Consider the following 18,782-nt stretch of genomic DNA (forward strand, 5'->3'; position numbering starts at 1 on the left):
TCTGTGGCCGGGAGCGAGATGGGTAAGGAGGCGCACGAAAACGCACTGCACATGCGCCGACTTGCCAAACTTACAGGGCTGATAACGTGAAAACGAGAAGGCAGAGGAAGATGGCGTGTGAGCGATCTGTGCGTAGGGTGCTGGAGGAAGCCCCAGGTATGTAGAAATCTTTTCTCAGTAAACATTTCTGGTACACTTTAAATAAAAAAAAAAATTGTCCTTGACAATTTAATATTGATCAGATACAAATAAGAAATGGAAACAGCATATCAGTGGCATATAACAATAGCCACATACAGTATATCCTCATACAGACTGTTGATTACTTTTGATGTATTTCTCCACATCAAAAGCCATCAATTGTCTGTATGAGGAGACAACACAAAAGAGCAGTAGAAAATTGGACTGAAATGCCTAAGTTGCTTCATAACGTTACACATATATAATCAGTATTTTGTTTACTTGATAACAAGAATCCCTACACGTGAACAAAGTAGATAATGCACATAGAACTATATGCAGAGTGACAGAAGGAAGTGAGATAGAAGGAGAAAAGTAATTGGGGAGGGGGGTCAATCCATGCACACATAGATAAGGCTGTTATAAAAAAAAAGGAACAAAATGATATTTCTTATACATTTTACTCCCAAATCACAAAGTTTGCATGATGTAATATATTTAAAGAGGGGTTGTCAGCCACAAAATATAATTCAATTTAAACACTGCAATGTGTTTGTAATGCTGCCAGGAATCTCATGCTGCATTGCAAGCACTCCAACCTATTAAGAAATCTTTCTGCTGTAATAAATCTTATCTGTCAGCCTGGCTCTATTCTCTGCCATCGCCATGGTGTAAGCTTGTCATCTCCCCCCCAACATTCCTGCTTCTCATTGATTGGTCTGAGCACACTTCAGTGTTACAGACTGAGGCTGCAACATGATCCTGTGCTCACACGTGTTTACAAGCAAGCCTGGGATGACTCAGCAGATTGGAGGAGAAAATAATAAAAAAAAAAAACTTGAGAGGAAATGACATCAGGTTTTAGCTTCACACTATGGGAAAAAAAAAAGACATGCCCCCTGCCAGGAACAGAATTCTCTTATGGCCCATACTCACGGGCAACTTTTTTGCATGTCGCAAGCACACGGGAGCGTGCTTGCGACATGCTGGCGACAGCTAGTCGCCAGGTCCCTCCGCATACACACGGCGGAGGGACCTGGCAACTGATGCGACGGAAGCTGTCGCCGTTGTCCCTCCCCCCGCCGGAAGCGACGTTTATTTACTATCATGTTGCTGTCGCTAGTCCGCGTACTCACGCGGACTAGCGACAGTTGCGGCGGAGCTGCGGCGGCGACTGTTGCCATGCGATTGAAACTTTCAATCGCATGGCGCCATGAGCGACGGGCCACAGTTCGGGGTGCGCGCGCGGGCAACGGCCCATACTCACGGGCGACCTGTCGCCGCAACACGCGCGCGCCGCGTGTTGAGGCGACAAAAGTCCCTCGTGAGTATGGGCCATTAAAGTGACCTAACCAGCTCCTGGCTTCAAATAGCTGAAAGGGCTGCCATGTTTAAGGAGTTTAAAACCCCTGCTGCTTTTACAATGTCTTATCCAGGCTAGGTGTGAAATTCTTCAAGTGCGTCTTAGGTTTTCTGTTTGAAGTACAATGGGGAGGCTCAGGGTTTGTTTGTGGTCTGTCTAATGAGGCGATTTCTTATCAGCCTTCCATCATCTGTTGCTCTCTGTCCGCAGGTCCTTTCACGGACACAAAAAGTGTGTATTTTAACCCTTAAATGTAAAAAGATGAGGTAAAATGAAAGATTTTTTTAATAAACCACATTTTTAGAATGCATTTTTAATTTGCTATAGAGCTGCACTGGGTGTTAAAAATGATGCTCGGTTCACTTTAATTTACTATGAAAAAAAACAACAACCCTGAAATCAAAGCATGGACAGTACAATACATCTGTTTTGTAAGCAGATCAACTATGTATCTACTTATATATGTGTTTTTTCCCTGGCATGGTTTGGTGGTCCCTCCTTCGTTAAGCTCCTTAGCAGTATTCCTAACACAGGCTCGGGAAGGAAATCTGCAGTTAAGAGAGGTAACCCGGTGCCTGAGTGAGTTATATGCAAGAGCTGCTGCATATCTCTCAGTGGGATTTTTTTTTCTTGTTTTCAGGGTCTAAAATCTTGAAAAAAAATTTACATCTTTTATACCCTTAATAATGGAAATAATCAGAATGTCAGAGAGGTTAAAGAAGTCCATATGATCCCCTAATCTTGCCATCATTTACCCCATATTATGAATGGATTTCACCTTCTACAGTGCAAAACTTCATTTTTAATGATCATCCATTAAAAGTTCCTGTGCAGCTGCTGGCAACTACAGTTCCTGCCTGCTTAGTGTATAACAGAGCTAAGTCTTCCCATGCGTACCTCTCAAAACCCAGGTCTGCCTGGCTATATATGCAGTAGGAAAGAGCAAGACTGAACTCACCTAGGCCGCCTTCTCCCTTCCAATGCTCTTCACGCTGCTTTCAATTTCCTGACAATTCCTCCTTATAGACTAGAGCTTCTGCTGTGAAGGCGGAAGTGTCAGAAGATTGAAAGCAGGGTGGAGCACATCAGAAGGGAGGCAGAGGCCTATGTGAGTTAACCCCTGCCTGCACAGCTCAAATCCCACCAGCACACTTCTGGGGCGATTTTCCTCTTTTAAAAAAGTTAATCTTGGTCATCCATAATACGCAGTCAAAGCCCTGTGCTAAAGCAAAGCACCCAGAACCAAAATATCTCTTCAACCAGTAAATGCAGGGTTTGGCTATAAGCACTGCGTACAAAACAATCACTGTAGCGTGATCCATGGTCATATGGAGGAAGTTCATTGGGAAATTCAAGCTAATACAGTGAGGGCAGGATTTCATGGTTATTATTGACCAATCTGTTTACCTTTCATATTAGCTAATGCACCTGCGTGTTCATACTTTGCTTGATGGTACTAAGGACAAGTAGTTGCATAGAGTTAATACTGGAATTACATTGCATTACATTGCTTTTAAGGTTGCCTCATGCCGACAAGAAAAATATGAACAATATCAGCAGAAGCGTTTAAATTGATCTATGTCTCGTGCGCTCACTGCTTACAATAAACAATTAGTGGACATACATACATAAAATATTTCTTACACATACAATAGACTAGAAAAAGTCCCTCTCAAAGTCCAAGAACTAATTTTACGTGTCCATGGATCGCTGCACCAGTCATCAAGCATCAGATGTGTATAACAATATTCCTTTTGCGATGCTGCGCTCACATGTAGTTGAATCTTCATACAGTTGTATCACTCAGAAAAAAAGAGAAAAAACAAAACCATAGCATAATACTGTATTGTGACAATGCCACATCCCTCACACCCAGTGCCAGGAATTAGTCGTGAGCTCTGCCCAAAAAAACCACCACAGGTCACCAGGTCACACTGGTCCTCACCATGTGCTATGGCCGCCAGCCACAGACAGCAGTTATACACTTCTCAACCCGTGCAAGTTTCCTCAGGCTTACACACCACCACCAACATACGTGGCCTCTCACCTTCTGCTTTGCTGCCCAAGTTAAAGACAGCAACTGCACTTAAACACCCAACGGAACTCTCGCTGTCAGCCTCGAATAGATGTTTCCATGGAAGCAGGAGTCTCACATCAGCCTAATAACTGAGAAGCTCCACATAGTGTAAAACCATTCGCTTTAATAAAATGTTTAAAAGTAGTGCACTCACAATTTTCCAATAGAAACAAGCATTTCAATAAAATTCTCCACGCCAGCTCAGTCCGCCCGTAGCTCCGCCCTACGCGTTTCGTGCATGCGCACTCATCAGGGGCTTGAGGCGCATGACCGGCCAGCGTCTTAAAATACTCCTATTTCCCTCCCCTCATCCAATCGCCAGTTTCCCTCACTTAAGATGGCCGCCGGAATACTTCCGCCCTACACCATCCTTTTCATCACCCTATGAGGAATTGCCATGTCAGCAAGGGTATACCCCGTCATTGCAGTCCGCCCACTGCACCTCCATTGGGAGGCCAGCCACGTCTATTCACGCCCAGGGTGCCGCCCCCAAACATCATCTCATGGCTAGTCATTACACCATGCCGATAATCCAGCGCTGTGATTGGCTCAGAGCCGGAGCCTTCCGCGATAGTACGGAATTCTTATTTGTTTTAGCCCTTTTTATACAGTATGGTCCGCTCCTCAAACCCCCTCATGACAACACTGCAATTTACCACATTCATTACCCCAAAATAATAGACAGTATCAGTTTTCCACATACCCCAAAAAAGCATCATTATTATCATGGCAGCTTAGAGACATACACCCCCTTAACTCCCTCCATATGGTTCTTTCCAAACATTAATATCCAGCATCCCCCTTATAATTGCACATTTCTCCTGTCATTACCCACCTCATCCTTAGTCCAATACCTAATAGCCAAAAATAATAAAAATAAAAATAAAAATAAATATAAAAATAAAACAAAACAATTTTTTCCTTTCATTAAGTCCAATGTCCGGGATCCAGCTACTGCATGCACCCACACCCCCCACGCACATGGCAGAGTGCAAGTGAACCCAGCAAAAAAGGAGGCCAGCATCACCGGACATATGGATAAATAGTCTTAATACGAAAAACCTTGCCAGGAGAAAAAACCTTGCCAGGAGAAGGAGAAGAAGAAAAGAAGAAAAGAAGAAGAATCCCAGCCCCCGTAGTAACAACAGTCCAATCCTCCACAAACAGAGCCCCATATTTTTATTATTAAATGGGGTACATGTGTGTCCCCAAAACAGGAAAGGGGCACACATCTACCCCACCTCTATCTAATCATTTGAAATAAAACAGTTCAAATCGAACTCGACATTCAGGCCCCTTGGGTGCAAAGTCTTGAGTTCATGAATCCAACGTGACTCCATCTTAGACAATTCCCTAACCTTATTACATCCTCTCCAGCTACCCCTAAGCCTATCAATCCCACAGAAACTCATCATACCCGGATCCCGCCCATGGTGTTCAGCAAAGTGTTTAGACATATTATGTGCAGGATTGCCCTTTTTGATGTTTCTAACGTGCTCACCTATCCGATCCTTGAGTTTTCTTGTGGTCCTCCCAATGTATTGGTGTCCGCAAGGACACCAGCACATATATACAACATGAGTGGTGCTGCAAGTGATGCAGTCCCTAAATACATATTTCTTCCCATTAACCTTACCCACAAACTCCTTCCGTTTCTGTGCCTGCGACTCTGTGCAACCTACACACTTTCTACATGGATAGAACCCTTTATTTCCCATCATATCTCCCCTATTCCTTTGTGGTCCATCAATGAAACTTGGAACCAGGATCTGCTGCAGATTTTTCGCCTTCTTATATATAAACCGTGGATGGGCAGGTATATTCCGTCCCAACACCGTGTCGGCCCTCAATACATTCCAGTGCCTCCTTATCACACTCTCAACTTCACCATGCCTGGAATTATAATCAAGCAGCATTGCGTATTCCTGTCTCCCACCTCCATCATCACTGTTCCTCCCATTTCCCAACATCTGTCCCCTATCCATTTTCTCAGCAGCATCACGTATCCTTCCCAATGTCTCCCTCTCATACCCCTTTTCCACAAACCTCTCTATCAGCATATCTGTCTGTTCTCTATAATCCGAGATCTCAGAACAATTGCGTCGTATTCTGAACATCTGTCCTTTGGGTATGTTGGTAAGCCATTTTTTGTGATGGCAACTGGAATATGGGATGTATCCATTCCTATCTGTTTTCTTGAAATACGGTTTAGATGGGATCTTGTGGTATATGATGGAGAGGAGGGAGATGAGAATGATAAAGAGTTAGGAGATTTTTTAAATGATTGTGGTATTAACCTCTTGAAAATTCTACTGAAGCGAAAAAACGTGAGAGCAGATAGAATTAAGAAAGAGATTGAGGAACAGAAACAGAAGATGGAGATTTTTAAAGAAGCCAGTGATTTTAGACAGCGTACTGAAAATATGGTGAGGAATTTAGTAAAAATTGATAAAGAAGTTGGTGAAATTAAGGTGGGCCGTTTCCAGCGTGATTGGCAGGAGTATCAAAATAAGCAGGCCTATAGATGGCAGGTAGAACAGATTAAAAGGAAAGAGAAAGCGGAGAGGAACATGGCCGTTGGGAGTGAGCATATGGAGATGCAGCAGCAAGGTGAGTACAAACCCCGAATAGACACAAGATATGAAGGGTATAGAATGGGACCCCAACAGGTACAGTTCAATTCTCCTAGAACAGAAGAGAGATGGGAAGAAGGTAGCCCGAGAGTACAAATGAATGGAGCAGCAAGAAGGGGGAGGATTGGGGGATATAGAGGAGAGGATAGATATAATGAAGGGGGGCATAGAGGCCACTTCAATCAACCCAGGACCCCGGGATTTCGAGCAGGGATGGGCCCGCAGAGACCTAGGAGAGAATGGAGATCACAATATCAGAGGAACGATATACCCAACTATGTACCTACACAGAATCGGTTTGATCCACTGAATGATGTTGATGATGATTTTTTTGGGAAAATTTGGGACGAGGTGAGGAGGCAGCGAGTGGGGGAGGGGGAGGTGGACCCTGGGGGAGGGGGCAGGAAACGAGGAATAGAAGAGGGTGCAGAGGGGGGAGAAGAAAAAAGAAGAAGGTGAAGGGAAAGGGCATTTTTAATATTAGTCAGGTCCAGCTTAAACCAGAAGAGATGGCCATTTTGGATAAAGGCCTGAAATATGCCCCCAAGCAGGGACTAGACAAATTTGGTACGTACATCAATATACAGAAGTACGTTAGGAAACTTAATATTAAAAAATATTTCCTATCTAAAGAAGCCACAATTAGGAATAATGATAGACCAGCCCCCGATTATGTGCACACAGGACTGAAAAATAGGTCCCTATTCAATCCAAATACATACAGTACGGGAAGTACAGTTGAAGTGTTTAGAAGATTGGTCACGACAGATTTAGAAAAATTGGGTGATCAGAGGAAGGATGGTGAGTTAGTGACAGCACTTAAATTAGCTGAAAGAAAGGACCTGCTGATTAGGCCTGCTGATAAAGGAGGTGGTGTTGTGGTGATGAGGAAGGACCAGTACACTGATGAACTAGACAGGATAGTTGGGGACAGTGCAACCTACGAGAAACTGAGAGGAGACCCCACTAGGCAATACAAAGGGATACTAAGAGATATTCTGAAGGGAGGGCTTGATGAGGGGATAATTGATGATTCAGAGTTTAAATATCTTATGATTGACGTGCCAAGGATACCTGTGATATATCAGAATCCAAAAATACACAAAGATTTGGAGAGACCCCCGGGCAGGCCCATAATTAGTGGAATAGAGTCCCTAAATCAGAGAATAGGCGAATATATTGATAAATTCCTACAGCCCATTGTACAAAAACTCCCCCATTTGATTAAAGACACAAAACAAATGATTAAAGAGGTAGAAAAGATTACGTTAGGTGGAGATGATCTCCTAGTAACAGCGGATGTAGCCTCATTATATACAATAATCCCGCATGATTTGGGAATGAAGGCAGTAGAAAGAGCCCTAAGGATGGATGGTGCACTAAAGAGGGAGCAAATTCTGTTTATTCTACGGTTGTTAAAGTTCGTTTTACAGCACAATTATTTTTGGTATGCAGGGCAATTTTTTCGGCAGATAACGGGATGTGCGATGGGGGCAAAGTTTGCACCCAGTCTAGCCAATATTTTTATGGATGAGTGGGAACGACAGGTGCTGGAGAATAGCAATAGCCAACCAGTGAGATACTGGTTTAGGTATATAGACGACCTGTGTATCGTCTGGAAAGGGAGTAGACTGGAATTGGATCAATATGTGGAATGGCTTAATTCCAATAAGAGGGGTATTAGATTAACAGTGGAGAGTGATGAGAACAGAATTTGCTTCCTTGACTTGGACCTCTATAGAAAGGGAGATAGGCTACAGATGCGGACCTATTTCAAGAAAACAGATAGGAATGGATACATCCCATATTCCAGTTGCCATCACAAAAAATGGCTTACCAACATACCCAAAGGACAGATGTTCAGAATACGACGCAATTGTTCTGAGATCTCGGATTATAGAGAACAGACAGATATGCTGATAGAGAGGTTTGTGGAAAAGGGGTATGAGAGGGAGACATTGGGAAGGATACGTGATGCTGCTGAGAAAATGGATAGGGGACAGATGTTGGGAAATGGGAGGAACAGTGATGATGGAGGTGGGAGACAGGAATACGCAATGCTGCTTGATTATAATTCCAGGCATGGTGAAGTTGAGAGTGTGATAAGGAGGCACTGGAATGTATTGAGGGCCGACACGGTGTTGGGACGGAATATACCTGCCCATCCACGGTTTATATATAAGGCGAAAAATCTGCAGCAGATCCTGGTTCCAAGTTTCATTGATGGACCACAAAGGAATAGGGGAGATATGATGGGAAATAAAGGGTTCTATCCATGTAGAAAGTGTGTAGGTTGCACAGAGTCGCAGGCACAGAAACGGAAGGAGTTTGTGGGTAAGGTTAATGGGAAGAAATATGTATTTAGGGACTGCATCACTTGCAGCACCACTCATGTTGTATATATGTGCTGGTGTCCTTGCGGACACCAATACATTGGGAGGACCACAAGAAAACTCAAGGATCGGATAGGTGAGCACGTTAGAAACATCAAAAAGGGCAATCCTGCACATAATATGTCTAAACACTTTGCTGAACACCATGGGCGGGATCCGGGTATGATGAGTTTCTGTGGGATTGATAGGCTTAGGGGTAGCTGGAGAGGATGTAATAAGGTTAGGGAATTGTCTAAGATGGAGTCACGTTGGATTCATGAACTCAAGACTTTGCACCCAAGGGGCCTGAATGTCGAGTTCGATTTGAACTGTTTTATTTCAAACGATTAGATAGAGGTGGGGTAGATGTGTGCCCCTTTCCTGTTTTGGGGACACACATGTACCCCATTTAATAATAAAAATATGGGGCTCTGTTTGTGGAGGATTGGACTGTTGTTACTACGGGGGCTGGGATTCTTCTTCTTTTCTTCTTTTCTTCTTCTCCTTCTCCTGGCAAGGTTTTTTCTCCTGGCAAGGTTTTTCGTATTAAGACTATTTATCCATATGTCCGGTGATGCTGGCCTCCTTTTTTGCTGGGTTCACTTGCACTCTGCCATGTGCGTGGGGGGTGTGGGTGCATGCAGTAGCTGGATCCCGGACATTGGACTTAATGAAAGGAAAAAATTGTTTTGTTTTATTTTTATATTTATTTTTATTTTTATTATTTTTGGCTATTAGGTATTGGACTAAGGATGAGGTGGGTAATGACAGGAGAAATGTGCAATTATAAGGGGGATGCTGGATATTAATGTTTGGAAAGAACCATATGGAGGGAGTTAAGGGGGTGTATGTCTCTAAGCTGCCATGATAATAATGATGCTTTTTTGGGGTATGTGGAAAACTGACACTGTCTATTATTTTGGGGTAATGAATGTGGTAAATTGCAGTGTTGTCATGAGGGGGTTTGAGGAGCGGACCATACTGTATAAAAAGGGCTAAAACAAATAAGAATTCCGTACTATCGCGGAAGGCTCCGGCTCTGAGCCAATCACAGTGCTGGATTATCGGCATGGTGTAATGACTAGCCATGAGATGATGTTTGGGGGCGGCACCCTGGGCGTGAATAGACGTGGCTGGCCTCCCAATGGAGGTGCAGTGGGCGGACTGCAATGACGGGGTATACCCTTGCTGACATGGCAATTCCTCATAGGGTGATGAAAAGGATGGTGTAGGGCGGAAGTATTCCGGCGGCCATCTTAAGTGAGGGAAACTGGCGATTGGATGAGGGGAGGGAAATAGGAGTATTTTAAGACGCTGGCCGGTCATGCGCCTCAAGCCCCTGATGAGTGCGCATGCACGAAACGCGTAGGGCGGAGCTACGGGCGGACTGAGCTGGCGTGGAGAATTTTATTGAAATGCTTGTTTCTATTGGAAAATTGTGAGTGCACTACTTTTAAACATTTTATTAAAGCGAATGGGTTTACACTATGTGGAGCTTCTCAGTTATTAGGCTGATGTGAGACTCCTGCTTCCATGGAAACATCTATTCGAGGCTGACAGCGAGAGTTCCGTTGGGTGTTTAAGTGCAGTTGCTGTCTTTAACTTGGGCAGCAAAGCAGAAGGTGAGAGGCCACGTATGTTGGTGGTGGTGTGTAAGCCTGAGGAAACTTGCACGGGTTGAGAAGTGTATAACTGCTGTCTGTGGCTGGCGGCCATAGCACATGGTGAGGACCAGTGTGACCTGGTGACCTGTGGTGGTTTTTTTGGGCAGAGCTCACGACTAATTCCTGGCACTGGGTGTGAGGGATGTGGCATTGTCACAATACAGTATTATGCTATGGTTTTGTTTTTTCTCTTTTTTTCTGAGTGATACAACTGTATGAAGATTCAACTACATGTGAGCGCAGCATCGCAAAAGGAATATTGTTATACACATCTGATGCTTGATGACTGGTGCAGCGATCCATGGACACGTAAAATTAGTTCTTGGACTTTGAGAGGGACTTTTTCTAGTCTATTGTATGTGTAAGAAATATTTTATGTATGTATGTCCACTAATTGTTTATTGTAAGCAGTGAGCGCACGAGACATAGATCAATTTAAACGTTTCAAGTAAGCATAATTGTTAGTGCAGCACACTGGTTATTTTGTGATTGTGATAATATGGAGTTGCTGAATGTTTTTAACAGGGGGCAGGTTGATATTGACACAATATTCACTAAGGAGGCTAACCCTCAGAGTGGAAATGTGGATAATTGTTTTAGGAATATGCACTCCCTGATGCAAAAGGAGATAAACACTTGGTGGGATGCTGCCAGCCTGCGAAAATCTATCAAAGAGGGAATTATTCCCAAACGGTTTAGATGGGATCTTGTGGTATATGATGGAGAGGAGGGAGATGAGAATGATAAAGAGTTAGGAGATTTTTTAAATGATTGTGGTATTAACCTCTTGAAAATTCTACTGAAGCGAAAAAACGTGAGAGCAGATAGAATTAAGAAAGAGATTGAGGAACAGAAACAGAAGATGGAGATTTTTAAAGAAGCCAGTGATTTTAGACAGCGTACTGAAAATATGGTGAGGAATTTAGTAAAAATTGATAAAGAAGTTGGTGAAATTAAGGTGGGCCGTTTCCAGCGTGATTGGCAGGAGTATCAAAATAAGCAGGCCTATAGATGGCAGGTAGAACAGATTAAAAGGAAAGAGAAAGCGGAGAGGAACATGGCCGTTGGGAGTGAGCATATGGAGATGCAGCAGCAAGGTGAGTACAAACCCCGAATAGACACAAGATATGAAGGGTATAGAATGGGACCCCAACAGGTACAGTTCAATTCTCCTAGAACAGAAGAGAGATGGGAAGAAGGTAGCCCGAGAGTACAAATGAATGGAGCAGCAAGAAGGGGGAGGATTGGGGGATATAGAGGAGAGGATAGATATAATAAAGGGGGGCATAGAGGCCACTTCAATCAACCCAGGACCCCGGGATTTCGAGCAGGGATGGGCCCGCAGAGACCTAGGAGAGAATGGAGATCACAATATCAGAGGAACGATATACCCAACTATGTACCTACACAGAATCGGTTTGATCCACTGAATGATGTTGATGATGATTTTTTTGGGAAAATTTGGGACGAGGTGAGGAGGCAGCGAGTGGGGGAGGGGGAGGTGGACCCTGGGGGAGGGGGCAGGAAACGAGGAATAGAAGAGGGTGCAGAGGGGGGAGAAGAAAAAAGAAGAAGGTGAAGGGAAAGGGCATTTTTAATATTAGTCAGGTCCAGCTTAAACCAGAAGAGATGGCCATTTTGGATAAAGGCCTGAAATATGCCCCCAAGCAGGGACTAGACAAATTTGGTACGTACATCAATATACAGAAGTACGTTAGGAAACTTAATATTAAAAAATATTTCCTATCTAAAGAAGCCACAATTAGGAATAATGATAGACCAGCCCCCGATTATGTGCACACAGGACTGAAAAATAGGTCCCTATTCAATCCAAATACATACAGTACGGGAAGTACAGTTGAAGTGTTTAGAAGATTGGTCACGACAGATTTAGAAAAATTGGGTGATCAGAGGAAGGATGGTGAGTTAGTGACAGCACTTAAATTAGCTGAAAGAAAGGACCTGCTGATTAGGCCTGCTGATAAAGGAGGTGGTGTTGTGGTGATGAGGAAGGACCAGTACACTGATGAACTAGACAGGATAGTTGGGGACAGTGCAACCTACGAGAAACTGAGAGGAGACCCCACTAGGCAATACAAAGGGATACTAAGAGATATTCTGAAGGGAGGGCTTGATGAGGGGATAATTGATGATTCAGAGTTTAAATATCTTATGATTGACGTGCCAAGGATACCTGTGATATATCAGAATCCAAAAATACACAAAGATTTGGAGAGACCCCCGGGCAGGCCCATAATTAGTGGAATAGAGTCCCTAAATCAGAGAATAGGCGAATATATTGATAAATTCCTACAGCCCATTGTACAAAAACTCCCCCATTTGATTAAAGACACAAAACAAATGATTAAAGAGGTAGAAAAGATTACGTTAGGTGGAGATGATCTCCTAGTAACAGCGGATGTAGCCTCATTATATACAATAATCCCGCATGATTTGGGAATGAAGGCAGTAGAAAGAGCCCTAAGGATGGATGGTGCACTAAAGAGGGAGCAAATTCTGTTTATTCTACGGTTGTTAAAGTTCGTTTTACAGCACAATTATTTTTGGTATGCAGGGCAATTTTTTCGGCAGATAACGGGATGTGCGATGGGGGCAAAGTTTGCACCCAGTCTAGCCAATATTTTTATGGATGAGTGGGAACGACAGGTGCTGGAGAATAGCAATAGCCAACCAGTGAGATACTGGTTTAGGTATATAGACGACCTGTGTATCGTCTGGAAAGGGAGTAGACTGGAATTGGATCAATATGTGGAATGGCTTAATTCCAATAAGAGGGGTATTAGATTAACAGTGGAGAGTGATGAGAACAGAATTTGCTTCCTTGACTTGGACCTCTATAGAAAGGGAGATAGGCTACAGATGCGGACCTATTTCAAGAAAACAGATAGGAATGGATACATCCCATATTCCAGTTGCCATCACAAAAAATGGCTTACCAACATACCCAAAGGACAGATGTTCAGAATACGACGCAATTGTTCTGAGATCTCGGATTATAGAGAACAGACAGATATGCTGATAGAGAGGTTTGTGGAAAAGGGGTATGAGAGGGAGACATTGGGAAGGATACGTGATGCTGCTGAGAAAATGGATAGGGGACAGATGTTGGGAAATGGGAGGAACAGTGATGATGGAGGTGGGAGACAGGAATACGCAATGCTGCTTGATTATAATTCCAGGCATGGTGAAGTTGAGAGTGTGATAAGGAGGCACTGGAATGTATTGAGGGCCGACACGGTGTTGGGACGGAATATACCTGCCCATCCACGGTTTATATATAAGAAGGCGAAAAATCTGCAGCAGATCCTGGTTCCAAGTTTCATTGATGGACCACAAAGGAATAGGGGAGATATGATGGGAAATAAAGGGTTCTATCCATGTAGAAAGTGTGTAGGTTGCACAGAGTCGCAGGCACAGAAACGGAAGGAGTTTGTGGGTAAGGTTAATGGGAAGAAATATGTATTTAGGGACTGCATCACTTGCAGCACCACTCATGTTGTATATATGTGCTGGTGTCCTTGCGGACACCAATACATTGGGAGGACCACAAGAAAACTCAAGGATCGGATAGGTGAGCACGTTAGAAACATCAAAAAGGGCAATCCTGCACATAATATGTCTAAACACTTTGCTGAACACCATGGGCGGGATCCGGGTATGATGAGTTTCTGTGGGATTGATAGGCTTAGGGGTAGCTGGAGAGGATGTAATAAGGTTAGGGAATTGTCTAAGATGGAGTCACGTTGGATTCATGAACTCAAGACTTTGCACCCAAGGGGCCTGAATGTCGAGTTCGATTTGAACTGTTTTATTTCAAATGATTAGATAGAGGTGGGGTAGATGTGTGCCCCTTTCCTGTTTTGGGGACACACATGTACCCCATTTAATAATAAAAATATGGGGCTCTGTTTGTGGAGGATTGGACTGTTGTTACTACGGGGGCTGGGATTCTTCTTCTTTTCTTCTTTTCTTCTTCTCCTTCTCCTGGCAAGGTTTTTTCTCCTGGCAAGGTTTTTCGTATTAAGACTATTTATCCATATGTCCGGTGATGCTGGCCTCCTTTTTTGCTGGGTTCACTTGCACTCTGCCATGTGCGTGGGGGGTGTGGGTGCATGCAGTAGCTGGATCCCGGACATTGGACTTAATGAAAGGAAAAAATTGTTTTGTTTTATTTTTATTTTTATTTTTATTATTTTTGGCTATTAGGTATTGGACTAAGGATGAGGTGGGTAATGACAGGAGAAATGTGCAATTATAAGGGGGATGCTGGATATTAATGTTTGGAAAGAACCATATGGAGGGAGTTAAGGGGGTGTATGTCTCTAAGCTGCCATGATAATAATGATGCTTTTTTGGGGTATGTGGAAAACTGATACTGTCTATTATTTTGGGGTAATGAATGTGGTAAATTGCAGTGTTGTCATGAGGGGGTTTGAGGAGCGGACCATACTGTATAAAAAGGGCTAAAACAAATAAGAATTCCGTACTATCGCGGAAGGCTCCGGCTCTGAGCCAATCACAGCGCTGGATTATCGGCATGGTGTAATGACTAGCCATGAGATGATGTTTGGGGGCGGCACCCTGGGCGTGAATAGACGTGGCTGGCCTCCCAATGGAGGTGCAGTGGGCGGACTGCAATGACGGGGTATACCCTTGCTGACATGGCAATTCCTCATAGGGTGATGAAAAGGATGGTGTAGGGCGGAAGTATTCCGGCGGCCATCTTAAGTGAGGGAAACTGGCGATTGGATGAGGGGAGGGAAATAGGAGTATTTTAAGACGCTGGCCGGTCATGCGCCTCAAGCCCCTGATGAGTGCGCATGCACGAAACGCGTAGGGCGGAGCTACGGGCGGACTGAGCTGGCGTGGAGAATTTTATTGAAATGCTTGTTTCTATTGGAAAATTGTGAGTGCACTACTTTTAAACATTTTATTAAAGCGAATGGTTTTACACTATGTGGAGCTTCTCAGTTATTAGGCTGATGTGAGACTCCTGCTTCCATGGAAACATCTATTCGAGGCTGACAGCGAGAGTTCCGTTGGGTGTTTAAGTGCAGTTGCTGTCTTTAACTTGGGCAGCAAAGCAGAAGGTGAGAGGCCACGTATGTTGGTGGTGGTGTGTAAGCCTGAGGAAACTTGCACGGGTTGAGAAGTGTATAACTGCTGTCTGTGGCTGGCGGCCATAGCACATGGTGAGGACCAGTGTGACCTGGTGACCTGTGGTGGTTTTTTTTGGGCAGAGCTCACGACTAATTCCTGGCACTGGGTGTGAGGGATGTGGCATTGTCACAATACAGTATTATGCTATGGTTTTGTTTTTTCTCTTTTTTTCTGAGTGATACAACTGTATGAAGATTCAACTACATGTGAGCGCAGCATCGCAAAAGGAATAATATCAGCAGAAGGACTTTGGACAAGATAACGTGTACTAGTAAAGGGCACCATCACTGACATAGGAGACTAGCGTTCGAATCTCGGCTGTTCCTATTCAGTAAGCAAGTACCTATTCAGTGAGGAGGCCTTAGGCAAGACTCCCTAACACTGCTACCGCCTATTGAGCTTGCCCTAGTAGCTGAAGCCCTTAACCTCCTGGGCGTAATCCCGAGCTGAGCTCGGGGTATGCCACGCAGGAGGAGTTCTCAGGCCCTGGTGGGCCGATTAGCATAATTTTTTTTTTGTTACACGCAGCTAGCACTTTGCTAGCTGCGTGTAACTTCCGATCGCCGCCTATCCGAAGCTACACGCCACGCAGCCCCCACCTCCCCGACCCCTTGCGCAGCCTGGCCAATCAGTGCCAGGCAGCGCTGAGGGGTGGATCGGGACTCCCTCTGACGTCACAACGTCCATGACGTCAGTGACGTCATCCCGCCCTGTCGCCATGGCGACCGGGGAAGCCCAGCAGGAAATCCCGTTCTGAACGGGATTTCCTGTTTACTCTGATCGCCAAAGGCGATCGGAGTGGGTGGGGGGATGCCGCTGCGCAGCGGCTTTTATGTAGTGAGCCCAGGGCTCGCTACATGATTTAAAAAATAAAAAAAGTGATGCGCCCCCTCCTGGGCGATGTAATTGTATCGCCCAGAGGGTTAAGCGCTTTGAGCCAGACAAGACAAAGAGGGCTACACAAAATGATGTTGTTGGTAACATAAGACAAAAACAGAACAACCAACCAGCAGTGATGCAACTTGCCAGGGGCAAAGATGTCACCACCAGTGACAATTTCAAGAATGTAAATCAGGGTGAGAAAAGATTTGGCAATGGGCAAATGCCAACAAAATTTATAAAAAAAATTGTTTTTATTAAAGTGCACTTGTAAACAATGTGCCCCTACAGGGCACTTACTTTGCGAGGGGGAATCCTCCAAAGGCTTCCCCCATCCTCCCTTCACCTTCCCATTCCAGTGCTGGGTATCCGCTTGTCGATAGCTCACGCATGCACACTAGCATACACCAACATCGACTTTCATTGGTAAAAGCAGAGCCCAATCTGGGCCATTTTACTGCCTATGTGCAAGCAGTCTGCGCTTACGCATTAGAACGGACCTAATCGGGCTTGGCTTTTACCGCCATTGTCCAAGCAGATCGGTGCAACTGCACAGGTGCAGTGTGGCCACGCTTCGCAGGTCTCAGGGCTGAATTGAACCAAAGGTGGAGAAAGAAGGAAGATTCGGGACCCTCTAGAGCTAAGTATCCATTTTGGTGTTGGAGTGATCTGTACACGCAGATAGGCAACCAGTATAACAAGTTAGAAAACTTTACATAAGAAAAACCATGCAGGGATATATCATGCACCACCATCAGGAAATGCACCTTACTCAGAGCAGAGATAATGCAGAGTGAACACAGGAAATGACAAACCCATAAAGAGCACTATGGAATTTTACACACAGTGACATTTTGTGGTTTAAACGGATTTATACATTTTAAGAGCAGACTACTTACCAAAAGTGACATAAGGAATTTATGTAAATACACAATGTGTATACAGCCCACCCGCAGCATTATCTTGCCATCTACTGCAGACATATCAGCATAAGCAGGACCTTCTGTAGCATCTGGGAACAGCGTCATCTGTAAGTTGAACACCTCATCTCCCATTATGTAGACTGCCTAGGTGAAGCCAAAAAAGTGTGCAATATTAAAGGGAACTTCAGTCTAAACAAACATACTGTCACTAAGTTACATTAGTTATATTAATTAAAATAGATAGGTAATATAATCTCTTACCCACCCTGTTTTAAAAAAAACAGGCAAATGTTTGCGATTCATGTGGCAAGCCTTTTTTTCATGGGGGCAGCCAACTTTTTGGTTGAAAGGTGACTAGGAGCATGATAGACAGTTCCAACTTTCCTGTGTCCTGATCACCCCTCCCAGCTAGGCTTCAAATCTCAAATTCAAATTTTTTTTTTTGTACCAAAACAGCAGAACGAGAACATCATCAGAAATACCATCATGCTTTGCACAGCATCAGGGGAAAAATGCCCGGGCAGTTTTTTTCTGTGCAGCTAAAAATGAGGCTTGGGTAAGAAAAACAAAGGTCTGATGCTGTGAAACTGTTAAAGAAACACCAAGACTTTTCAGTGCTGCTGAGTAGATTTTTAGTCTGGAGGTTCACTTCAAAGGAAAATAAATATACAGAAAAGAGATTCCTAAAGGTATGGTATCAATATCCTTACATTATTTTTACTGTGAAATAGTTTAAAAGTTTATTCCACTTAAAATTAGGATATGAAAACAGTGAAACACTGGCTAAATTTAGGCAAAATATCATTTGCACTCAGGTGTGGATGCAGCTATGACTTCTTAAAGGAACTTTTAAGTTTAACTTACTTGTGGCTTCTACCTGATACTTATATTCCCTGTAGCTGTAATTTGGGTACAGAGAGAAGCCGAAAGACGGCTCTCCCTGTGGTGGGGAATATAACAAATTTCCCTACTGATTACCTAATATACTCAATTTGTGGTGTAATCCAAGGTTTGGCTATAGCTGCTTGCCAAATTACAGTGTTTTTGCAGAATTACCCTTGAACCGATATAGTTGTAATTAACATTACGGTCTATGGTGGGGCCTGAAGCAACCCGACACTGCTTGTTCCAGCCCCCTTTAGTCCTTCAGCCTCCATGCTGTTCTCCTGGTCTGATCCATTCTGCTGCTGTGCCCCTCCATAAATTGGTTGACTTGAGTCCTGTCGTGGGCTAGTCTTCGATTCCTCAACCGTAACCAGGAGCATTCTGTGCATGGGCAGTAGCAGGTTCTTTCAACTGTACAAGTGCAGAACGCCCCCAGCCAAGGTAGGCTCATCAAGGAGATGCGCAAGCCAGGGCCGTGCATGCACAGTAGTCCGTGACAGGGCTCAGTTGGCCTGCTTTCAGAGGTGCACAGCAGAAGAATGGATCAGACCAGGAGGACAGCGACGGACCTGAAGGATTACAGGAGGCTAGAAGTAGCTTCAAGTAAATTAAACAGAACTTTTTT

At 44.1% G+C, this 18,782-nt stretch overlaps 1 protein-coding gene across 5 annotated transcripts in view; it reads right to left on the reverse strand.

Annotated features, from left to right (window-relative positions):
* The window catches only part of VPS13C (vacuolar protein sorting 13 homolog C), a 390,940-nt gene that overhangs the window by 138,197 nt on the left and 233,961 nt on the right, over positions 1-18,782 (reverse strand). For all 5 annotated transcript variants that reach the window (XM_068275765.1, XM_068275764.1, XM_068275763.1 and 2 more), the window contains one exon: positions 17,249-17,416. In XM_068275765.1, the coding sequence (XP_068131866.1) occupies positions 17,249-17,416 (168 nt within the window). The remainder of the gene's footprint in view (positions 1-17,248; positions 17,417-18,782) is intronic.

The sequence above is a fragment of the Hyperolius riggenbachi genome, chromosome 3 (assembly GCF_040937935.1).
Source record: "Hyperolius riggenbachi isolate aHypRig1 chromosome 3, aHypRig1.pri, whole genome shotgun sequence".
NCBI classification, from domain to species: Eukaryota; Metazoa; Chordata; class Amphibia; order Anura; family Hyperoliidae; genus Hyperolius; species Hyperolius riggenbachi.